This window comes from Candoia aspera, chromosome 4, assembly GCF_035149785.1.
Source record: "Candoia aspera isolate rCanAsp1 chromosome 4, rCanAsp1.hap2, whole genome shotgun sequence".
In the NCBI taxonomy this organism is placed as follows: domain Eukaryota; kingdom Metazoa; phylum Chordata; class Lepidosauria; order Squamata; family Boidae; genus Candoia; species Candoia aspera.
This window is the reverse complement of record NC_086156.1, coordinates 14778896-14805249: the sequence shown is the minus strand read 5'-3', so window position 1 is coordinate 14805249 and position 26354 is coordinate 14778896. Positions and strand designations below refer to the sequence as shown.

Sequence of the window (26354 nt, the reverse complement as noted above, 5' to 3'; positions counted from 1 at the left end):
TTAAAATTAGGGCTTAGGAATCAGTACTTCTTCTCGAGCATGGTTAAACCTGGAAGCAGAGAGGTAAATTAAAGTAGCAAAGAGGTCAATTATCATAATAGTCCTCCGTTAAGAGCTGACATCTGTCCAGCGCTCAGAATCAGATAAGCCAGTTATCTGATTAATAACTTCAGTCAGCAGGAACAGTTCAGGAATTCAAATAAGTATACTTAATACCACAAAGCTCTTAACAATAAAAAGCTACTAATACCACTATTGTCTCAGCTATGGTGTATGTGCAAAGCAGGGCTTTTACATCTCTGTATTTGGAGTCTCTACCCATCTAAGACTATTGAGTTAACAGATCTACTTGGGAATGAATGTAGGGTGGATAGTGTCTTCATTTCTTGCCCTAGCTCCAACGTAATCACTGGTTTACATTGGGGTTCACGTGGATCACAGATCTATCTATCTATCTATCTATCTATCTATCTATCTATCTATCTATCTATCTATCTATCTATCTATATTTATATAGCCACCCATCTCTCATAGTGACTCTGGGCAGTGTACATTATAAAACAGTGCAAATACATTTTAAAAAACCCATTAAAATACAACCGAAATAAATTTAAAAGGTACAAACAAAATACCAAAAAATACAAGAGAGTGCATTCCAATTAACCATCATATAACCATCTAGCAGGCTCCACTCTATCGTGGGATCCCCAGGCCTGTTGACAAAACCATGTTTTAAGAGCATTCTGGAAGGCCAACAGGGTTGGACCCAGCCTCACAGTTTGAGAGTACTATATTAAAGCAATCACTATAAAATCAAACTTACTTCTTCTTTTTTAAAAAGGAAGGAAAAGCTGGCAGCTTAAACTTTGTTTGCTTCTAACCTGGTTATTCAACCACACATCAGCTGACAATGTTTTTGCTGCATTTTCTATCATGGTGCTAGCACTACTTAGATAACCAGGGATTATGGGATAGCATGAACATATATTGTTTGCTCTGAAACACATCAACATTTAAATGGTAGATATACCTAGATTATGACAAGCTCACTCATGGTTTTGTTTTCGTAAATAATCTATGTTAAATTCACTATCTGCTTGCACAGACTTCAATCTTATGTGAATACTAAAGCCATTTTCAATACTTCAGTAAAAAGAGTTCAGGAGGCTAAACGAGTGAGAGGAAAACATTTCTATTTGTGAGATTTATCCCTCTTTAAAGTAAAAAACAATATTCTTGTGATATCTTTTTGCATATTAAGATGTCTCTTAAAAGTCACAGATAAACTAAAGTCTCCCTTGAGTCAAATTATACTCCTGGTGACTTAATGGATATGTCCGTGCAGATTTCATGGAGGCAATATGGAAGTGGATTGCCACTGTCTTCTTCCAGGATGTTTCCCCCCCACCCCCCAACTTTCCAGGGCCTCAATATGCTTGCAGCATTTTGCCATATAAATACAAGAAACCAGACAGGGGAGTTTCTGGTTTGAGTATCATGGTCAGTTAAGCTATACAACTTCTTGCTTCTCCTAAGAGCAGCATTAGCATGTTCATCCACACTCCTGTCAATCAGTTAATTGTCTTGAAAATCCCATTACGCTCTTGAACTTTTGATTTTGTATCGTGTATGTTCAGAAACAAATGCTGGAGTTGCTGGATCTGATATACTGCTCAGTATAATTAAAATAACAGGGAAGCACTGTTGATATTTAGCAAAGTAATCATGCTACAAAAATGCTGGATTATAATTGAAGCGGATTTCTGGAAAAAAGTAATGCACCTGGTTTAGTTAAAGGAGTGATTATTTGGAAAAATTAAAGGTTACAAACAAACATTTTGGCTTCTAGCACTGAAGCTAGGAAGTCGAAAAGAAAATCTAAAATGCATGAAAATTAAACTTTTAAAAAATACATTTTTATTAAGATAATGAAATACTACACAAAAGAAAAAACAAAAATAGGATAGAACAAAAAGAAACAACACTAAGTATAAATAAAAAGCATGGTGGGAAAACTTTTTAATGACGCATTCTCCCCTTCTTTTCTGCTAACCACAATTTACATATTTATTTTTGACATTACGAATTGTTGCTAGTTTCTGTTCAAGTATTTTTATCTGTTATTTTTAATTGTTCTCATAATGTTTTTAGGGGCCAAATATTTAAATTTGTCTTGCTATGTAATGTATCATATGTAAGGGAACCATTCCCATTTAAATTCGGTTAAACTCTTATTATGGATATATCCTGTCAATTTTATCTTGTTGCATATTCTCCAATTTTAGTCTCCCAGTCTGATATCATTGGCATAAGTTGTGCTAGATTTATTCCTGCAGCTGTCAACATGTATCTTAATAAATTGTGATGTTTTTTATTTACATTTTCTGGAATTATATCTAATAAGCATATCTGTGGTTGCAGTCAAATTTTATCTTCAAGATTTTCTGAGTATCTTGATGTATTTCTTCCCAGTGCTTTTGAGTTTTTTTTACATAACCACATGTGGTAAAATGTTCTTTCTTTGATATGGCATTTCCAACATTTGTTATTCTACAATTTATCTACATTTTGGTAATTATTGATGGAGTTATATACCATCCAGAAAACATTTAATACCGATTTTCCCTGAAGTTATAGCTTGGAGTAAATTTTATTGAGCCTTTCTATAACTCTTCTCATTGTTCTACTATAATTAGTTCTTTGTAGAAGATTATTTTATCTACTAAGATCCTAGTAGATTATCTTGGTTTTGTCATCTTTCTCAAGATCTGTCTTTCTTGAGGTCACTTTTTATTCTTCCAGCAATTTGTAAATATATCAACTATGGTAGATTCCTACCTTCAATGAGCAATTATTGCTGTGTCTTTAATCTCTTTTCTGAACCAGATACACCAAACTGGCATATATGATTAAATCTTCCTTACTATAGTTCTCTCTGGAGTAAAAGGTATATGACAGTGAAGTTAACAGTGAAGTTGCCAGGCTAAAAAACTTGTTTTTAAGAGATACCATATTTTTATCAAACTTTGTCTTATAATGTGTCCTTTTAATTCATTTTTGTCTTTTGTTTCCTTATATCATAAATAGCTACTAAGTCCATCAGCTAAGCTTTCTATGATTGATATGCTACTATTTGTGGATTTGATCCATTCTGTTATCAACAAGAAACAGCCTGCATGATACATAATTCAAATTAGGAACTGCAAGTCTACCTCTTTCTTTTACGTCTTGCAAAAATTTTGAATCTTACCCTTGGGGTTTTTTTTCCTCCACTCCATATATATCTGATTACCGTGCTTTGCCAATCTTGCAAGGTTTTGTCTGAAGTTGGAATAGGTTCCATTTGAAACAGAAAATTCATCTTAGATAATATATTCACTTCTATTGTCACAATGTGTCTTAGCCAAGAAAATGTTAGGTTCTTCCATCTTTCTAGGTCTTTTTAAAAATTTATTAAATTTTTACGATCATGGAGCATAAAATGGCAGCCAAGACTAGCTTTTCTATTGTGCAGATACAATTCTGTCAGTTTTCAATGTCATATTCAGATAAAAGTGTGTTTGTGACATGAACATACTATCCAGGAAGTCTGTAATCAATTGATTTCATATTTAGTCTGAACTTAAAAGCTATGGCAACCTCATAGAGAACAAGACAGGATATTAAACTGCAGTAAAAGTTGGTTTAATATCATGGCTTATCCAAAGCTAATAGTCAGTATTTCCTTGTTCAACAATACTCACTGTTATAAGAGGGTAGCATTTAATCATGATCTCTGGAATGGAGGAATGAAGGAGCTCTATGTGAAAAAAAGCTCATTCATATCCTGAACTGATATTTGAGCAACAAACGTTTATTTATTTATTTTGGAATATATGAAAAGTTCAAATGGGATGCAGATTATTTTTCATGTTCAACTTGTTTGGGGATGGAGAGAGCCATATTTGGGGATTTTGAGTACAAGTTCTCCTCTCCACACAGTCTAGGACTCTAATTTATTAGGCCCTAGAGAGCCCAGAAAGGACTTCTCACTTTCAAGCAAAGTATCACTCTCCTTTATATACATATTGAACAGATGCCTGAAAGTAAGAGTAAGCTGCATGGCTGCAGTCCTGTCCTTGATCCACTGTGAAGCTTTCCACATGTTCAACTAATCACCTGAAAAGGGCTAGAAAGGAAGACCAATGTCTATGCAGAAATGGATTTTGTCCTGACCTAATTAATCAATCAATTGGCCAAGCAAATCAGGTAGATGGGAGATAATTTTTCAGACTATATAATACTGGACTGTATATATTATTCAGTAAAATATGATCTAAGATCAAGGCAAGGAGTTCTTGGCCTTCCAGGCAATTCTCAGCAGCTCTAACCAAGGTTGAACATGTTATCTGGAACTCTTTGGAAGGTGACAAGTCCCTCACCTCTTTTCTCGATGCTGAGTCAGAAAGCATGTATCTTGCTCAAATAAGTGATATGGGCAAAAAGATTTCCATGAATGAAAACATGTATTATTGCAGAATATCATTTACCATGAAAGTAAGAACAGCCGAAGAACTAATATGTTTGTGGAGAGATAGATAGAAAGATAGAATAGCAATTTTTACCCAGATTTTTGGAGACAAAGACCATTTTGGGAATATTCTCTTTACACGGATGTCAGGCACATGTTTCAGAACTTCAGGGCTCTATAATAGGGACATAGAGGCTAATTGTGTCCGTCAGCAAGTGACTTGTTACACATGTTTGTATATATTAAATGAGACGGACACCATTCCTTGGCAGTCTCTATTCCCCTCTGGGTAGGTTCAGTTTATTTTATCATTCCACAATGCAATTGAACACTCTGCCTATTTCCTGATGATTTTGGAACCATGACCTTGTAAACCAAAGCAGATGAGACAGGTGCAGTCCATAGGCCATGCTTAACAAAGCAGCCAGGTCTAACAGCACATTACCAGGGGTCTATTAATCAGAACACAGAGAGAAAGTGTGTACTACAAAATTATTCCAATAGAGAAAGAGTCTTCTTCAGTAGGGGGAGAATGAAGCAGCGAAAAATAATGATGTTCTTTAACTGGGAAAACAAGAGCAGGGGTAAGTGTTTAGTTCCAATTCTCACAAGGGCCAGACTATTCACATTCTGCTTTTTGTAAAAAGAATTCGAGAAAAATAACTGCTTCTTACCCATCCTGTTTATCAAAAGCTGTTAAAAAATGCCTGTTCTCTGGCAACTGGAACAACCAATCTGTCAGGCATACAAAAAAAAAGAAAGAAAGAAAAAAGAAAAAAAACCCTAGCGATGCTAGGAGAAGGTAGCAAACACTTTTTAAAAAAAGGACTATGTTAAATTTAAATGGCTTTAAGTTCAGAAAGTGCAACCAGGCAAAGTTAAATATGCCTTACTTTTAGTTGCGAAAGATCTGCTGTATTTGACCCAAGTCAAGATGGAAGGGTGGGAAGGAAGAGGAGGAGGAATTACTAAGGTAAGTGGTGGAAAACGTTTCTCCTCTAAGCAACTAACATTTGATTTTGACAGTGGCACAGAAACATTGAATCCAAACTGGAGATTAAAGTGTAATCCAAAAACAAAATGCCACAGTTAATTTACCTTATTTACAAAGCTACTATTGGAAGTGGGATGATGCCCGGTGCTATATGTACACAACAGGCTAAACTAAAAATTCACAAGTGCAGATCATGTTCATTCCCAAGATTCAGGAACTCTGGTGGATTTTTCCCCATTGCCACTCACTCTCCATTCATTCATCTCACCGTAACATCTCTATAAAGACAAACAAAATAGCATACGGTGATTGATGTAATATCATTACAGCACCAAAATTGAGCTTTTGTCATGGGGGTAGTTTTAATAAGATAACACAAAAACAAAACGCTAAAGAAAGGAAAGCTATGTTCATTTCCTCAGGTGCATTTTCAAAAAGGACTCTTATAACAAATACAGTTAACTTATATAAACAATGATGCAGGATCATCCGCCTACATCAAGATGAAAACTAAATTATGACTATATTCAATTTTGCTTTATACTCCTTCCTATTTATTTTATTCTTATACCATAATTATTTTATGATGTGACTTAAGTCCTTTTGCTACCTATCACACTGTAGCAACAATCAAAGTTTCTAATTTTACAGCTCTCTTTCTCTAATAATGTTTTTTCCCTCTTTTCCATCTTCTAATTATCAAAACCCTAATCTGCTGTCACCCAGTTTAGTCATCATCTTCTATTCTCATGTTCTACTTTCATTTTTGTCAAACAAGATCATTGTGGGTGGGAGGAAGGGAGGATGGAAATGACACAGACCATAAGCTGCATGTTGCTTATGAAAGGATTGATGCCTCCATCAATCCACGCTCCTTGGGCCAGGTAAGACTACATAAATCACTTCTCTAGGGTCTATTCTTGAAGACTAAACAGAAAATTCAGTGGGTGCTGAATGTGGGTGTAAGAGCAGACCAGCTCTGCTACTGCCATGTTATACCACTGCTGTGGAAGCTGCACCAGCTACTTGTTTCTGGATGCAGTTCAAGGTGCTGGTTATCACCTGCAAAGCCTCATATGGTTTATGAGCGAAGTATCTTTGAGACAGCCTATTCCAGGCAGCACCTACCCGCCCAATGTATACAGAAGGATATCCAGTGGGAGAGATCATGGAGTGGATTTTTGTATATGGTAAGAGCAGCCCCTTCTGTCATTATCTTCCCAAAACGTTGATGACCTAGCTATTTCAGAAAGCCTTAGGACACTAGTATTCATCATCTTGAGGGTGATGCAGCACCATGAATGCTATATGGTAGGGTAAGCTTACTGTAATATATGAATGAATGAATGACCAACCAGTAGGGAGTAAGATCTCTTTTTTCACTGAAGTACAATTAGGAAAAAGCAGCAGGTCTATTCTTTGTTGGTTATTCAACCACTGGAGTGTTAAAGATATTCTCAAAGTATGCTATCACACTTGGATGAGGAACATAGGATGCTTCTCGGTCTGCCCAGAAAATAAATGTTTCTAGCCACTCCCCTTGACCCATTGAGTGCCAGGAATTCCTGAACCTAATAAATATTTTTTTTTAAAAATGTAGAGGAACAGGATATTCCAGAGCAAAGAAATGGATAGGAACAAACATAGAGATAATATAAGCATAATCATGTGGGTTTTTTTTAAAGGCCTATACATTATGAACTTCACACATACCTTCTTCAGACACAGTCACTATACTTAAAGTATATCATGAAACTATACCATGTTTCACCTACATATTATCATCATCATCTATTCCACTTTCCTTTCCTTTGGTGTTTCTAGCCAATATCAACACATGAAAGCTGCCTGGGTGACCTTGGGCCAGTCGCTCTCTCTCAGCCCAGGTGTGGTAGGAGAGTTCTAGTCCCACCTTAGGCATGAAAGCTGGCTGGGTGACCTTGGGCCGGTTCCTCTCTCTCAGCCCAGCCCACCTCACAGGGTTGTTGTTGTGGGGAAAAGAGGAGGAAGGAGTATTAGGTATGTTCACCCCCTTGGGTTATTTATAAAAATAATAAAGGCGGGATAAAAATAAAATAAATAAATAAAATTATGTTTTCTTATTTTCAAAATACATTTCTTCATATTGAGATTTACAATACAATTTCAAATGTTTTCTATGCATGCTATCTAATGTTTTGATACCAAAGCTTAGCACTGCTGGTCATAACTTATAAAGAAATGTGTTGGCACATGAAAGATTAAACCAATTCATATGAATCATCATACATTATATGATATGCATTTAATACTGAGTCCTGTTAGGTTAATTGCCCTGTTAATTTCATACTTATGGAGAAATACCTAAAATGGAATCATATACATCCTCAAATATTTCTGCACATTCAAGGAAACCCGAGGCCATATTCTGGACCTCTGTTGAAGTTGATATAGTATGACTGATCTGTGGCTGAAAAGTTAAAGATCTCTCTAAGCACATCCAAGCTATCAGGTATGCTTCTGTTGGAAGAAATTAAGATCTGCTCCCTGCCCTCCATGTTGTCTTCCCCCAGAACACAGTCTCCCTGCAATACTGCCTTCTCCTTGAGCAAGGTAAAAGGTTAAAGGTTACAAAATAGAATGAGTTTGATGCAAAAAGGAGATGCCAGAGATTAAGATGTACAAGGAAGCCCAACTGTTTAAACAAAGGATTCCCTTCCAATTCAGTCAGAAATCTTGGAACACAAAGGGCTGCTGTTCACAGACTTAAGCAGAGCCCATCCAGGTAAAAGTTCTTGCCCAGCCAAACAGATTTCCATAATCCAGTCACAAAAGATTCCTTCCAAGGTGAAGCTAGGAGACAAAGCCACAGCCCGGCAGGGGACCCAGAAGACCAGGACAGGAAACACCAACAGCAGGGGGCCTGACCACAGAGCGCCTCCTCTCTGAAATCGGGTAAACTACACTTCTCTCAAGTTCCTAGGGGGCGGGAACACCGTTGCAAAGCAACAGCCAAGCTCTCCTATATAAAGGGCTTGTGGGGAAAATGCAGGTGTGGCCACCTTCCAACCAGCATACTTTGTACTCTGTACATGCTCTTGGGAAAATAAACCTTCAACCTCTGTTCCAGCAATTGCCTGCGTCTTTTCATTCCCGTCTCGGGACGGACCCTGGTAAGAATTCCTTACAACAATTTGGCACCAGCAGAATGGACTCCGAGACTAACCGGGTCAACGGACGGGGCCTGGGCAACTTCACCCAGCCGGCACCAGACCATTTGTCTGAAGGGTGCTGCCCCAGATTCTGCCTGCATTGACATTGGTAGTAAAGGGAGATTTTTGGTCTTGGCCCAGAACTTTTGCTTGAACAAAGGCTTCTTCATAGTTTGGTAAGTACCCGTAATATTCTTGTCTTTTGTGTGCCCAGTGAATGTGTTTGTGATTGATACCTTTTATTGGTAAAACCACCTGTTGACCAAGGCTGTGTGTCCGCTGGTTCAAAATACCCCCAGGCCTCTGCTAGCTCTTTTGGGTGTTGACCAGAGTAATCTGAATAGCCAGTGAGACCAGATGATCTGCGTGCCTCGAGAGGGTTGCGAGAGATTGTGTGAGTGAACCATAACTGGGCAAAATTGACCGCTCCAAATCGGTAGAGGGTCCAGATCCAGGGAAGAGAGAAGTGTGCAGAGGACCAGTACTTCATCAGGAAGTCTCCAGGCGGTCAGGAGAACCCCAAACCTGGTGGACACGCATGTCACACTTAGGGCAGTAGTAGGATGGGGAATTCTGAGACCCCATCGACTTCTCCTTTGGGGAAGCTTTTGTTGGCTTGGGACAAGGGGTCCAAGCGGGTATAAGAAAAAAGCCGTGCACGGCAGCTATGTTCGGAATGGACCAAATATGTGGACGCAAGCGATAACGCAATTTGGCCTGGTTTGGGTACTTTCCACTATGATAAACTTAAACTTTTAAAGCAACATTTACAACATGATCATGCTAATCAGCTTCCCTATTGGTACTGTTGGGCAGAAATTAATGGCGCCTTAATTGAAAAGAAAGAAACCTGTACCTGGCCAGCACGAGGAAACTTGAATTTTGTTCTTAATATTCTTCTTACCCACATGTTTTTCTTTCCCCATCTGATCTGGTAATTTGGTAGAAAGATGCTCCTCCCTTTCAAAAGCAACTGTAGATGGTCGTTAGGATCCTGCAGTCAATTACCCATCATGTAGCTGCTGAACATTTTTTTTTCTAACCAGAGACCAGATCTTTAACTTTCTGAGAAGACTGCTCAAGGTAGCTAAAGACCCATGGCCCAGTCCCTGGGTGAGCAGTCCCAGCCCGTTTTTGCCTGGCCAGCAAGAGTGAGGTAATGGAGCAGCTCCCTTTCTCTTTCCAGGAAATGGGACTATGGAGAAAAAGGGCAGTCCAAGTTTTCATCAACTCCCTGAGGAAGGAACGTTTAGGCTAAGACTATTGGTGGGGAAGACATCATTCTAAAGTGCCCCGTGGCACTCTGTGCATGCTCTTTAGACCCTCTGCAATTTGTGTAATCTCTTCCTCCAGCTGGAACGCTTTTCACCCCAGGCTTGTGAAAACCAAGAGTTACCAGTAGCCTTGTTTTGTTTTCTAAGTGTGTCTGAGCATGCACATGTGTTTTGTCTGCTTGCATGCTCAGACACACTTAGAAAACAAAACAAGGCTACTGGTAACTCTTGGTTTTGTTGTGCTCTCTCAGGAAGATTCTCTGGGCTACCATAGATGACCACTGGCCCTTAAGGCCCTGCTTCCACAGTTTGCTCCCTTGATGGAGAAACAGCCAAGGACAGCTGCTTGAGAAGCATTAAGAAATATTAAGGTTACTGCTACTTTTAACCTTTATTTCTTAATAAAGAAATACTGCTTTATTTCTTTATTAAGAAACGAAGGCTACTCCTTTATTTATAGGAAAGAAAGAACTACTGCAGGAGATAAGGGGAGCACATGTAAGGACAGCTGCCATGCTTGCAGCTATGCCTGATTTCTATAACTGTATGCCTTGTTTGTAAGAAAGCTGATGATTGGTAGGTGTATGTACTGTAGATAGGAAGTTTGAGAAAGTGCCAGGCTCTAGAAGGGACCAGAAAAGATGGTCTGAGTAGGAAGGAAGGAAGAGGGAAGTTTGTACTTTACATGGTCAGTAATAAGAAAGATTAAGAAATGTGATTCAGAGAGCTTGAAGGCATGTGTTGTGTGTCTGGACCTTATTGATCGTTGCACTTGGATCTGAATTTGTCTGTGGTAATGCATGTGAAGGAATTCTCGCAAAGAAAAAAAACAGGTATGAAGTTTAACATGCTTCTGTTCAGTGAAGATTAAAATCTAATGAAGCATGTGCTTTGGAACTCCTTGCCACTGCAAAGGAGGTGGCAAATCATTGCTAAATGTCTGTACCAATTTTTCTTCTTTTATCTTGAAGCCAAGGAAAGGAAGGCAAATAATTGTTTTTGAAGAGAGCCAGTTTGGTGTAGAGATTAGGGGCACCGGGGTAGAAACTGGGAAAATTGAATTCTAGTCTTACTGTTGCAAAACAGCCAGCTGGGTGACCTTGGGCCAATCACTCTCTCTCAGCCCTAGGAAGGAGGCACTGGCAAGCCACTTCTGAAAGATCTTGCCAATAAAACTGCAGGGACTCACCCAGGCATTTGCCAGGAGTCAAAACTGAGTTGAAAAATACAAGGAAGGTCAGGGGAGAAGCCCCAGCCTAATGTTTTTCAGGAAAAATGTCATGAAAAGTTTCCTACACTGTGTGCACAATTATTAGACAAGTGAGTATTTTGACCATATCATCATTTTTATGCATATTTTCCACCTCCAAGCTGTATAAACCTGAATGCTTATTGGATATAAGCATATCAGGTGATGTGTATTTGTGTAATGAGGGAGGGTGTGGCCTAAGGAGATCAGCACCCTATAGCAAGGTGTGCATAATTATTAGGCAGCTTTTTTTCCTCAGGCAAAATGGGCCAAAAAAGAGATTTGACTGACTCTGAAAAGTCAAAAATTGTAAGAAGTCTTTCAGAGGGATGCAGCACTCTTGAAATTGCTAAGATATTGGGGCATGACCACAGAACCATCAAACGTTTTGTTGCAAATAGTCAACAGGGTTGCAAGAAATGTGTTGAGAAAAAAAAAGACGCAAAATAACTGCCGAAGATTTGAGAAGAATCAAACATGAAGCTACCAGGAATCCTCCATTATCCTCCAGTGCTGTCATATTCCAGAACTGCAACCTACCTGGAGTGCCCAGAAGTACAAGGTGTTCAGTGCTCAGAGACATGGCCAAGGTAAGGAAGGCTGAAACTCAACCACCGCTGAACAAGACACATAAGTTGAAACGGCAAGACTGGGCCAAGAAATATCTGAAGACAGATTTTTCAGAGGTTTTATGGACTGATGAGATGAGAGTGACTCTTGACAAACCAGATGGATGGGCCCATGGCTGGATCAGTAACGGGCACAGAGCTCTACCTCGACTCAGACGCCAGCAAGGTGGAGGTGGGGTACTGGTATGGGCTGGTATTATTAAGGATGAGCTAGTTGGACCTTTTCAGGTTGAAGATGGACTCAAAATCAACTCCCAAACCTACTGCCAGTTTTTAGAAGACACTTTCTTCAAGCAATGGTACAGGAAAAAGTCTGCATCTTTCAAGAAGACCATGATGTTTCTGCAGGACAATGCTCCATCGCATGCATCGAAGTACTCCACTGCGTGGCTAGCCAGTAAAGGCCTCAAAGATGGAAGAATAATGACATGGCCCCCTTCCTCACCTGACCTAAACCCTATTGAGAACTTGTGGGCCCTTCTCAAACGGGAGATTTACAGTGAAGGAAAACAGTACACCTCTCTGAACAGTGTCTGGGAGGCTGTGGCTGCTGCTGCACAAAAAGTTGATTGTCAACAGATCAAGAAACTGACAGACTCCATGAATGGAAGGCTTACGATCGTTATTGCAAAGAAGGGTGGCTATATTGATCACTGATTTTTTGTTTGAAATGTCAGAGATGTTTATTTGTAAATTTTGAGTTGTTTGTTTATTATTCTCACTTTAACAGATGACAATAAACGAGTGAGATGGGGGAATTTTCATTTTTCATTTAGTTGCATAATAATTCTGCACACTAATAGTTGCCCAATAATTGTGCACACATAGATATGCTCCTAAGAAAGCCAAAACCTCACTTTTACTTCCTTAAATATTCAGGTTTGAGGTTTATTAACATTTTGGATTGACCGAGAGCACTGTAGTTGTTCAATAATGAAATTCATCCTCAAAAATACAACTTGCCTAATAATTGTGCACGCAGTGTAGTTCCCTGAAAACGAAAGCCCTGAAGCAATACCTTTCTTTTTCACCCTGTCCTGCCCCAAAGAGTACCTTGCATATGTCTGTGCGCACGCGTGTGTGTCCCTGCCTCTTGCTAATTTCTGCCCCCATGTTCATGCATGTGTGTGTGTAGCCTTAAGCCTAAGCCGCTCCATCTTTGCTCTTTGTTTGACCCTACTTGTTAATGCTTCAGATAGGCAAATGAAAGGTTGTGAATGGTCTTTTGTTTTCCAAGTCCCAGTTTATCTGACGAGCTACACCTAACGACTGCAACAGCGGTCAACTTCAATCTCTGTTCCAGCAACTGCCTGCGTCTTTTCATTCCCGGCTCGGGACAAGCCCTGGTAAGAATTGCTTACAACACTTCAAAGCAGCATTCTGGATTCCGAAGAGAACATTACACCAATTATGTGTCCATGTTTATTACAGTTGTGTAATTTTCTGCAACAGCTACAGAGGGAGCTTTCCCTGGTTTGGAAAGGAGGATGGACTCACCTTGCCTTCCCACAACTGAAAATCCACTTTTTGAACACTGACTTACTGCAATTAAGAAGTAGATAATTGTATATTTAAGGCATTCCTTATTCCTTAAATGCACGAAGATCTTCTATAAAAACCTTAAAAATGATACTGTGAGGTTTGAGCCTGACCGTGACACTGAAAATGAAACTTATCTGGAGCCAGAAGGGGAACACAAAACTTATCGGGAAAGAGCTGGGGAAATAGAAACTAGTCGTGACTCAGCAGAGCGGGAGAATTTGGAGATGCTGACTGGGCAGAATCCAGAGGGAGGTTTGAATCCTCCAATTAGTGCGCGAGAGAGGAGAGCAGAGAAGCGCGCGAAGCAAAAGGCAGCCCAACTGGCTAGAGAGGAGAAACAGTGCGAAAAGGATGGCATAAAAAGGCACCAGCGCCAGGAGCAAACTGCCGGAGAGAACCGTTCTACTGTGCTAACAGCTTTGACAGGAGAATCCTTGCCAGGAAACGGAGCCTTGCCTGTAGCCAACACAGAATCAGTGCCAGCTCCCCCTACCAACACAGACCTACCCCCTTCGCACCCGGATCCAGCTGGGTCCAGCCTTGCATCCATTTCCGTGTCTCGTCTTGCCACTCCAGTCAAGACCAGCCTTGCTTCCGGTACCAAGCCGCATCTTGCTGTTTCAGCCAAGCCCAGTCTTGCCTCTAGTTCAAAGCCTCGTTTTGTCATTTCAGCCAAGCCCATCTTGCTTCCAGTTCCAAGCCTCGCCTAGCCGCTCCAACTACGTCCAGCCTTGCCTCCAGTTCCAAGTCTTGTCTTGCCATTCCAGCCATGCCCAGCCTTGCCTCTAGTTCCAAGCCTTGTCTTGCCACTCCAGCCAAGTCCAGCCTCACCTCCAGTTCCAAGCCTTGTCTTGCCAATCCAGCCAAGTTCAGCCTTGTCTCCAGACCTAAGCCTTGTCTTGTCGCTCCAGCAAAGTCTTGCCTAGTCTCCGTGGTCAAGCCTAGCCTCACCTCCATGCCGCGTCCTGCAATCAAACCTCAAGCTACCTCCTTGCCATGGGCCCTAGCCACAGCCGGTCTTGCTGCTTCACTGAGAGAGTTAGCCGAGTTCTGTCCTGCTGTGTTGCCACAATCTCCTTCTACTCTTGACCTGGCAGCCTTGCCCTGTGTTCCTCCACTGCCTGGGTGGACTTGATTGAATTATATTGCCTATTAATAAGAACTCTTTTCTGTTGTAAATAAAGATTTCCCTTTTATAATCCTGCCCGGACATCTCATAGTGTGAACAGGACAGATATACAGGTAGTCCTCACTTAATGACTGTTCATTTAGCGACTGTCTGGAGTTATGACTGTGCTGAAAAACCCAACTTACTATTATTCCTTGCACTTATGACCATCACAGCATTGCTGTGGTCACATGGTTGCGATTTGGGTGGTTGGCAAAAGTTGCACATTTATGCTGGTTGCAGCATCCCTCAATCATGTGATCACCATTTTCGACCTTCCCGGCCAGTTTCCCATAAGCAAAATCAATAGGGAACCACATGATTCACTTAACGACCATGTGGTTCACTTAACTACCATGTGGTTCACTTAACAATCATGGTGATTCACTTAACAACCACTTCACTTAGCTCAGCAACCTAAATTCCAACCAATTGTGGTCATTAAGTGAGGACTACCTGTATCGATATCTGTTGCACCACACTACATTATTTCTTCCATCTCCCTGACTTAATGTTCCCTTGTGTTCAAATTCCCTGTTACTATGCTAGAGCAATCCTTTTTCATTTGGTCATTCTGCTCATTTCTACAGATGTCATGCTTTGGTGAAGTTCAGGAAAGTATCTCAGAAGACAAAGAGGAAGGAAACACTCAGCTACTAATGATGCAAAGAGATGGAAACATAGTTGGGTGGCATTAATTTCCTATCACTTCTTAAAAAAAAATATGGCTCCTTTATGCTAAAATACAGACCCTCACATTTAAAAGTTTTTATAAGCATTCAGAAAACATAAACTGAAGGGTGCCAAGGATACATACTGTAGCCCACCACTTCACCACATTTGATGAGACAGTCTTTAGAGAGGTATAACCAAGTTCAGATGAATGCAGTTACAGCCTTAAATGACAGCACAATCCAGATTAAGCCTTCATTGAAGTTTGTCACTATATGATTACACCTTCCTACAGATTATGCTTACCAATGTGAGATATCTGAAGGGATTATGTGTCCCTACTACTCTCTTTTTTTTCATGCCCCTGAAGAGGATTTGAAAGACACCAAAGCTGCTATATAGCAATTTTAAATGCATATACTTGATCCAGGTGACACTTCAAATTTGCACTGATGGTCCAACTGTAATGTAGGTGCAAGAGTTCCTCATGCAGTTTCATACACGTGCTCAAGTGGCATAAATGTTACCCGTATAAGATTCAAACAAATACATGACAATTCTATGACAATTAAAGTGTGTGAACGATTAAAGAAACTGCATCTCACAACCAACAGTAATAACTCTGCACTCAAAACACAGAGCTCTATCGCCTCTGAGACTTCCAAGTTCGTAAGCGGGTTAATCAGAAAATATTCATGAAGTCTTGTAGAATTTTGTGTCTGTGACAACCAAAGAGCAGGGGAATGTCTGCATTTCCATCCTGCAATATACAGCAGACTACCAGGGCCTCTTTCATACATATTTCTGAGGTATATACAGTATAGTCATGTGACTTACAACAACTACTAAAACTTAACCTGAACGCAGAAAACTCCAGGCCTAAAAGTTGCATGTCTGAAGGAGGAGAGGTCTCTTCCCCAGAGCCTTCCTTATCTCTCTTTGAGAACCAAGCACATCCACTCAGAAGTATACAGGGCATACAGGATATTAGGGGGATACAGGTGCAGCAGGGAAAATTTCCCAGACAACCAAGGATGCTCTAGAGAGGCCTTCCTGGTACCGGCCTTCCTTGTTCTTAAAATATGAGCTGTTATTAGCTACAGAGTGATTTTTTCTTTTGCACTGTACGCAACAAGAAATCTCTTTACATTTTTTGCTTTGGGGTTTGCGATTAAGGCAGGAAACCCGATGACAAGCTTTTGCATAGGGCGCAAAGGACAAACTGCAGAGATCAAAATATTGTTTTAGTACACAAAATTATTGATAGGGACAAATAGGGAACTCAGATATAGGCACTTAACTAAAGTATAATCCAACACAACTACTGAAATTCAGGCGTTATTGTGGAGTCGCTACTTTTATTGCCCTTTCTTTCACTGGGAATTCTTTGCAAAAAAATCTCTCAGCTTGACCCTTTTCCTCCTTCCTTATCACCCACCAACCCCCAGTGCACAACTGCTTTTTTTCCCACTAATAGCCAATAAAGTTCCCTAGGATCCTTCGTGGTAAAGGATTTAACTCTTTAGGTGCTCTCTCGCCTCACAGGCTTACAAAGAAGAGTTGGGAGTATTAAAGCGTTTTGTTTGTGGACTGAAAAGACACAGAAATTAACCCAAAGAACAAAAGCATATATTATGAGAGAAATGGTAAGGGTAGATAGAGAATAAAGGAGAAAGAAATAAGGATTTTAAACTAAAAAAAAATGTCTCCTTTGTCTCTTCACCAACCCAATCCACCCAACTGTCAACCTAAGTAAGATATATTGCTAAATGTGACATTGAACCTATACCTACTTAGGCGTATGTGTGTATTTACTCATTTTCTTTCTTTTATTATTTTTAGGTGCAATGTCAGCATATGTATGAAAATGTCATTAATTAACCAAGCAATAGTGCAGCCTGTGTTTTGCCTGGCTTTCTGTAATTGTGCTTTGAAATTGAAATAATATCACGTTTCTAAAGAAAAGGACTTTTACAGACAGAATTAGGTCAAGGAAGAAAGAGCAGAGGGACTAAACAAAAATAGGGAAAAATGTCTTTGATGTCTCCTGTTTAAGAATAAAGGTACAGAGGAAAACATGCTTCACGCTGATTTCTTTAGTCACCAGCATTATTGTTCATGTGGATATACTGAACCCAGAAAAATTATGGTGGATGGGGGGAATAATGCCACCCACTGGGTGTCAGTATTTCTTGGAAGTTTAAATGATGCTATTAAGTCAGTAGCCTTATTTTGCAAATCTGTTCATTGCTCTCTCGGGAAAGGTAGAAAAGGACTGCTGCAGTTAAATGATAAAACATTAAGGCCTTGTTAGACTAAGAGAAATCCAAAATCTCTGTGAAAGTAGTAACATTGTAGGGCCCATATTTTCTAGTCAAACAGCCAAAGAACAAAGCTATATTTATAGCTCTACAAGACTGTAGTATTCATTCTGGTGTTTATAAATAACAAGTCCTGTTTGGGAATTGTGGAGGAAATCACCACAATGCATTTGGAGGGCACCAGGTGTGGACTTCTCTTTACTTGTAAAAAAAAGTCCAGTGTGTATGTGTAAAAGAATAGAGAGAGGAGGTAGATAAAAATAAGAACACCCTCAAGTGAAAATACATGTACAAACAACTGTGATGAATATAACCATCATCTAGAATTACCCAAGGAAAATACAAAACATTCAGCTGCATCACATCTCCAAATTAATATAGCTTATTCACCATAATAAATAAGGGATTTTTTAAAAAAATTCAGTACCATGACTACTCAGGTAATCAACTCTGAGGTTCACATAGCAAAGGTACCCACTTAATGGGAGATTTGGGGCACATGACAGGATAATCACACTCCCCCCACCCCCCACCAATTGGCACTGAGCTAATTCCTTTCAAAGGACTTTTTCACCCAACTGGTAAATCTTTATCAAATCTTCTGAGCTGGCCTAAATATACAGAATCTGTGTGCCAGGGTAACTGAAGAGAAGCTCCCATCAATCACTGTCACATCTAAAGAACTGTGAAATTTTGGTGTAATTTATAAAGACTTATGTTAACCAGGTAGGAGGTTCCCTAATGGTCTGTTTTCAACCTACTATACCATGAAGCAAATCAAGAGTTGATGAGAGCTTGTCTGTCAGCCGTGGAATCAAGCCCCCAATAACCCAATCCCTGAGTTTCTCAGCAATGCAATTTGGCGATTAGAGCACTGTAAAAAGATTAGCAGTTTGGCGATTAGAGCAGTGTGAGAAGATAAGCAAGCCAATTTAAAATTGACAGTTCAGTTGTAGGTTAAAGCATGAGTTTCTCCAATGAAGCAGCCATGCTGAAACATTCAAGAGTGCCATCTTTCCAGCAGAAAAGGAAATGTAATACCTTCCGTTCATGACTTCTTGTGCCCCCAGAAGTATTCTGCTTGAGAAAACCTGCTGTTGTGGACCATCTTGTGGGGTTTTTTCGTGAAGGCTCTTCTGAAGTAAAATTGTTATCACTGACTGATGTGGAGAGGCCAACTAATGCTGGGTCACTGCTGCGCCGTACATGAAGGGGCATATCTGAGGGGATACAAAGGAAAAGAAACTGAGATGTAAGACCTTTCCTACAAAGTGGGAGACTCATACGGCTCTTATTCTGAAACAAAATGCTTACAATATCCAACCTGCAGGATAAGAAAAAGAAAAAGAGTCTCCAATTAGTTATCTAACATAACCAATGGAAGAATAAATTGCTTGAAGGCCAGAAATGAGCTACTCTTATAGGACAGGATTGCATTGCAAACATTGGGTGGTGGCTGAATAAAAACAAAATAAATTCCAATTAGTTAAATTCAGTTAATACACTACTTTGGGTATTTAATAATTTTTTCCTTCTGTCACATCAATTTATAATCTTACAATAATATAACTCTTGGAGCAGCTCTGGGCATGGACTCAAAGCTTTCATGGGCTATATAGAGCCCTGGGATGGGTTGTGCACCTCTTTTTAAAGCACCCAACCTCCTTGGACAAACAGTATGAAGTTCTGAACCTTCCCTGGCTCGCTCACTCGTAAAATGTAACAGTTTGTCAAAGGAAGATGTTTTAACCAAAAACAATCATATTGACCTTTTGTAAAGATGACGGTTGCTGGCATAATGTATCTAAAGTACTTGGATCATTCTGAATAGTGTTTCCCCTTCCCTTGAAACAAACAATGGAGGGAATCACACCATTTGAGTTTCCAAGCAATTTGGATCAGTCCTTATTCACACTGAAGGATATGTACATAGCTGAGAGCATACTCCCATCATGCTACTCATTATTGTACTGTCCCTAAATTGCACTATAATAAACTTGGCCTTAAGATGCTAGGAGTATTCCTTACGACCCCTGTCCCCAAGAGAAGAGTATTATATATTTTTATATGGTGCACTTTTGTATATTGTAATTTTATTGTGTATTTATTGTTTTATTGATTATCTTGTTGTAAACCGCCCAGAGTCCCTCTGGTGAGAGGAGATGGGCAGTGACAAATTGATAGATAGATAGATAGATAGATAGATAGATAGATAGATAGATAGATAGATAGATAGATAGATAGATAAAATTATCAATACTGTTTACAAAAACACAGCCATCTACCAGGGCAAACAATGTGGGGTACTCCAAATATTGTTGAACTGCACCACCAGCATCCTTCACGATTAGCTTTTCATCACAGAGTTGCTGGGAATTGTAGTTAAGCAACTTCTGGAGTTCCAGGTTACTTAATATTTATTTATTTATTTTATTTTATTTATCACCGCCCATCTCCCTCCCAAGGAGGGACTCTGGGCGGTTTACAATAAAAGTGAAATTAAAATCAAGCTACAAAAAGCAGTACACAAATACAATAAATACACTAGAAATAAAATGTGATGTAATATGGGTTGCACTTTCACCCTCCATACATAAGCAGGAAACCAAAAGCAGGATTTGTCTACCTATGCTTCTCCTTTTATAGTATTTGTGATGGATCACATTTTAGAAATACTCTAGGGGCTTAATACACCATGTCCTGGAAAAATTAGGATGACATTTCATCAACATTATTAGGCAGAGAAACCTGCACTTTGAACACTGAACCATCATGTACAGCAATCACAATCATTTACAAGCTCTTTTTACACAGCACCATTCATGCCTTGATCAGGATTGAAAATCCAACTGTAGTTAGCACAGCGTCAACAGGGCACCATGGTTCCAACCATAAGGGTTTATACAATCAAAGATTATTGCTATGCTGAGTATTTCTTTGGCAGCAAGATACTGGGTCTTTTAGACTTCTTTGGCAACAAACAGCACTCAAGAGAACTCAAAAGCAACAAGTTCTCAAGTATTTTATTTGGAAAGGGGAAAAGTAAGTGAAATGAAAAATAAAACTTATTTTCATTAGACTGCTTCCCTTCCCTGTTTAAACACCATACATTTTTACGGCACTTCAAGATGTTCAGCAAAGGAAATGCACTTATAACAGACATGTTTCTAGTAATGAGGGAGAATGTATTATAACAATGGAACAAAAATAATAATTATGTGTGTGTGTGTGCATGTGTATTACCTGACAGCATACAATTCACGTGCTTCTATGAGATTTCTAAATATTTTAATCAGCTTTACAATTATCATGACCAAATCAAGACGATAAGCCTGTGTTCTTCGATGCATGATTCTATCAACTGATGGAACCAAACACTTTGGATACAGGCAACGCTCCAAAACCAAGTGGACAACCTTTTTGAAACTGGGAGGTCATGGTAATTTTTATATTATTACTACTTTAGTATTCAAGGTCCATAAAAAAGTGTTAATGGGCCATATGAGGCTTGCAGACCATTAAATGCCCCAAATGTGGAAATGTGCTCAGAGAAGTATTTTCTAATCCTTTTATAAAGCTACACAAGCTGTGCAAATATTGTTATGCACTGTGTGAAGGAATGCCTATTTCTGTGAATGCTTAATGTGCTGTCAATTATTTCACTGGATAACCAGTATTTTAATGTAATATAAATAAGTAATATGATTTCCCTTTTAAAAATCATTATTTTAAATCATTAAAAAAACTGAAACATTTTAGATAAAAGCAGCGGATATATGATGTAAAATCTTGGATAGCTGAACTGTTCTTTTTTGTGGCTTTCTGGCTCCATAACATCCTATTTGAAATGATCAGAAATATACAGAATATCATAAATGTGACCACACCATAGCTTACATTAAAATGTGTCCTAACAGTCAGAAATCACGCTGAGACGAGGAATAGGTCTCTAGTGTTTATTACTGCTACATAGACAGAAAATCCTAACAAACTGAAGAAGCGTGGGAAAAACCCAGACAGATAAACCCCAAAAGTTAAGGCGGGTCTGATCTGTGTCTCTTTGAATGGCTGCTTAATTCCTCAGTACTACGCATGTGTTTCCCCCCCTGGATAGGGGCCCCCTCCTGCTCGCCATCATTACTCATGACAAAATATAATAATACTGGCTGTTTTATTCCCAACTTCCAATCTGCTTTTACTCCACTGACACTCTTCCATAATTGTATACTGAGCTGGCATTTCCTTTGTGTTATTCATCCCAATTCCTTTTATTTTTCAGATAATCATAAAAAAATGACTTTTGTCTATATGCAAGTCAGTTTATGTGTAGAATTATATAAGATTTAGAATCTTAGAAGTGGAATATCTAAGCTGTTACATTATAGAAACTTCTTAATCAGAATTCTCCATCCTATTTCCCAGTTCAATTACCTCTGAACATTGAAAACAGTGCAATAAAAATGATCAAAAATCCAAATCCCTACCCACATTTGAATATGTAACTTGGCACATTTTTTGTTGGAAATCTAGCTGCCTAAAAAAGGACCCCCAAATTATAACATGTAAAAAGAAATCAAAAGTAATGAAGCCTGTAATAACACATTCACTGATTAGCTAATGATCCCCAAAATCTCATTTGAAATTCCTCAAGAACAGATGTAAGTATAATGAAACAAATACTGCTTTTCTGCTTCTTTTCAAGTGTCCCTCCCATCTCCCAAAAGATTTACAAACATGGGTAACAAGAAGGTATGACACAAAGTGTGTTGGCTGCCAGCTTATACACCTTCCAGAAGCTGAATCTATATTCAAATGTAAGTGGCATCTTTGTGACAAAAATCAATTAGAATGCCTAATTGGTGAAATGTACTGCAGCATATTAATAATAGGACATTTGTTTAAAGCCAGTGTTACAGTAAATGTGGGAAAGGGTATACATATACACAGAAAGACCAACAGATAAAAAATACTCTCTCACCAGCTCTTTATCGCTGATGCAACACCACTTAATTTTAATTAAAATAATTAATATTTTCACTTAGTAACTGAATAGGAAATTGACAGTTGTGAAAGAATCAATTTCCTATATCATTTTTTCAAGAGCACTTCTGGAACTAAAGAACTCAATAGGAATTCTTGGAAAATACATGTGACAGGTGACTACAGCCAATGCTGTGTCTGGAACTACAGGACTTCTGTAAAGGGTATGTTGAGGATCAGAGGGAGTGTCTTTTGGGACCGGAGGGGATGGTGAGAAGTTGCAGTGCCAGCTGCTGGTAAGAATTATCTTGGGAACCTCTAGGAATCATTTGGGAAATAGGGAACCCCTCTCATGAGAATCCTTTTGTGAAAGAGCCCACGTAGCATGTTTTCAAATATCCAGATATGCTCATCAGCCAAAAGGGTTGGATAATGCTTCTCAACCAGAATTGGATTATATTATTGAATTTTACTAACAGATCGCTAATAAAGTTCTTCCTTTTCCCCCTTACCCAATTGCCCCTGTAATTTTGCCTGAACAGGAATTATTATATAGATTTTGTTGTTGTTGTTGTTGTTCCTTTGAGTCAGTATTGACTCCTGGCAACTGCCTGGACAAGTCCCTGAAGTTTTCTTGGGAAGATTTCGGAAGTGGTTTGCCATCGCCTGCTTCCTAGGGCTTAGAGAGAGGGACTGGCCCAAGGTCACCCAGCTGGCTTTGTGCCTAAAGCAGAACTGGAACCCACAGTCTCCTTATTTCCAGCCTGGGGCCTTTACTACATCAAACTGACTCTCATTGTAGATGCATCATGTGGATACTACACAACAATAAAGGTAAAGGTAAAGGTTTCCCTTGACATTAAGTCCAGTCATGTCTGACTCTAGGGGGCAGTGCTCACCTCTGTTTCAAAGCCGAAGAGCCGGCGTTTGTCTGTAGACACTTCCTCCATGGTCATGTGGCCAGCATGACAGTCACAGAATGCCGTTACCTGCCCGCCGAAGTGGTACCTATTAACCTACTCACATTTGCATGTTTTCAAACTGCTAGGTTGGCAGGAGCTGGGACTAGCAACGGGAGCTCACCCCATCATGCGGATTCGAACCGCCGACCTTCCGATCGGCAAGCTCAGCAGCTCAGCAGTTTAACCCGCAGTGCCACCGCAACAATAAGAACAAGAATAATAAACATTCCTTAATGGATATAATTTTTGGTTAATTTATATATTTCAGAATTATACTCCTTTTTAAAAAAAAAAAAAAAAAGGTTTTACATAATTAAAATACCAGACTAGGACTTGGGTAGCCCAATGCAGTGTCACAAAGTCCCAGATGATCTCAGATCGTATTTGATGTCTAAGGTTCCTTTGAAGACTGGATAAAACAGCAATGATCTCTAATCACAAGGCTTCAAATTCTCAGTGGCACTAATGCACTGTAAATATTGATTTCCTTCTGGAGCCAAGGTGCATTTTAAATAAGCACTGGAAATGGGAAATCTAATCACACATTGTAGAAGATTTTTTTTTTTAAGCCAAAGAAGCAGAGGAGAAAAATGAAATGAAATGAAATGAAGATGTACTGGGAGCTGAAGTATCTTTGAAAATGTTCTCAGTGTTATTAACTCAAGAGTAGATGGATAATGAAGTACATAAAGAAAGTTTGTATGGACATGCCATAGAATAGATTTTGTTGTTAAGTAAGCTGTTACCTCTGCTTCGAACTACAACAGAGAATAGATTTGCAAGTCAACAGAATGAGATACCAGATAGAAATAGAATTTCCCAATAATAGTTAATGATGATTATTTTTAGTACTTTGATGTACAAAGAGTTTTATAAAGAAGAGCAACTGAGTTATATCTTGCTGTTCCTTTACAAATAAAAACAAGGCCCAAATCACCACCGTAGGAGGAGAGTTTCTCTCAATTAATGCCATCTAAATGTCTTAGGAATTAATACTTTGGTAACTCAAAATTCTGGGAATAAAATTTCCAATTCAACCATTCAGCCACAAGGTCATAGGATAATTTTTCCATCCATCTTATTGCTAAGCTGAAAATTCATAAACCATTCATACCAGTCAACTGAACCCCCAAAACAGCAATTTGTGCCACGTTAAATCATCTGTGGGACTTGGCAGAGTTAATGCCCCAAAGTTTGCCAGGGATCAACTTGTAAACTCAATACTTAAAAGATTCAAAGTATGGATAGGTGGGCAGGTACCCAACTATATCACTTCACTTGATATGAACTTTCAGATTCTTCATCTTACTTTACTTACATTTGATTTTTAACTGAAGTTGAAAAAAAAATCAAACTGAACTTAATCCTACATTTTCTAATGCATCTATATCCAGCTTGAGCTATATACCGACAAGCATATTCAGGCTTCTTTTTATGACTTACTTAACACTACTTTGTCTGAGATGCCAAAAATTCATAAGCTGAACCAGTCAGTGCTTGGCTTGTGCAAATACTCTTCTATGGGTATCTCTCTCCAGCTCAAATTTCAGCCATACCTCTGACAACCAAGCAAATCAAATTCCTCACAACTGTTTCCTAGGTAACCAAGTGCAGACACCAATTGTGCAAAGCAAATATACTGAAAACTTGCAGCATTCTAGCTGGGTAGAAAACATGTACAGTAAAAACTCATTTTAAAGGACCATTTTGGGGGGAGAAGGTATCAGTTATACCCAAATGTCCATTCAGTTTGAATATATATTTTTTGCATCGATTTACACCATTTGCTTAATTATATAATTAACAATTTTACATCACGCCTATCATTAGCATAATTACTTAACTGACACAAGTGATACTAAAATGTCAGCAACTTAATAATATAAATGACATAAATTGACACAAAACTGTACTGCTGTGGATTTTGTCCATTATTTTGGGATTATGTCAAAACAAATATTTGTTTGCTATATCTAAAGTCTGCTAAACGGGAGTCTATTCAAGACAGGCTTTACTATATATCCAACCCTTTGAAAACTACAGAGAGACCAATGCTGAAATTTCCATAATGTATAAGTGCAAGTTGTAACCCATTGATGCTTCTTGGATAGTATGCAAAATAGGACATTTCAGTTCTGTCATGTAGAAGCACTGATCTCACTAATAGTTAAACTTCAAAATAACCTTAACTGCCTACAAATGGAAGCTTTTGTTACTTAAAAACCTGGTTGGATGTGATACCAATCCCTCTTGAACTTTATAACTCCCGACAGACAGACAGACACACACACTAGTTTTTCCTCTCTTTCCAACCAACATGAGGTCCTGAAACTTTCAGTAAAGTTCCCAGAGTGCCTCCAACCACTTATGTCACATTTAATGTGATACCCCACCCCACCTCAAAAAAGATAATGTGTAACTTTCAGCACAAAGTTGGAGGGAGTGGCTCCTACCTTACTATAAAAAAATCAAACACAGCCTCTGCCCAAAAACCATTGTTCATTCCTGAACTACAGGCTGCTTAAATTCAAATATGCCAAAAAGGGGGGGGAAATACACCTATGTTCAGACTCAAGACTTCTGGGGGATATATTTATCTGAACTGCTTCTAATATTTCTGTCCTTAACTATTTTCTGCAACTTGCATTCCAAATACGGTTCTGAAGGGCTTCCACTGCACATATTTATCTTCATGTGTACCTTCCTGGGAGCATGTCTTATGGATTCATGCCATGGAAGCATCTTATTTTTACACATGAAAGTACCGGTCCTCTATTGCACCATTATGTAGCTAGGCAACATCCATAATCTTCTCCACCTTTCAACATAAAATTATCAATGTGTCTCTCAAGTCTTCTCTCA

At 39.0% G+C, this 26354-nt stretch overlaps 1 protein-coding gene across 8 annotated transcripts in view; it reads right to left on the bottom strand.

The window, feature by feature from the left end:
* The window catches only part of PARD3 (par-3 family cell polarity regulator), a 581236-nt gene that overhangs the window by 306178 nt on the left and 248704 nt on the right, over positions 1-26354 (bottom strand). For all 8 annotated transcript variants that reach the window (XM_063303447.1, XM_063303448.1, XM_063303444.1 and 5 more), the window contains exon 4: positions 18592-18770. In XM_063303447.1, the coding sequence (XP_063159517.1) occupies positions 18592-18770 (179 nt within the window). The remainder of the gene's footprint in view (positions 1-18591; positions 18771-26354) is intronic.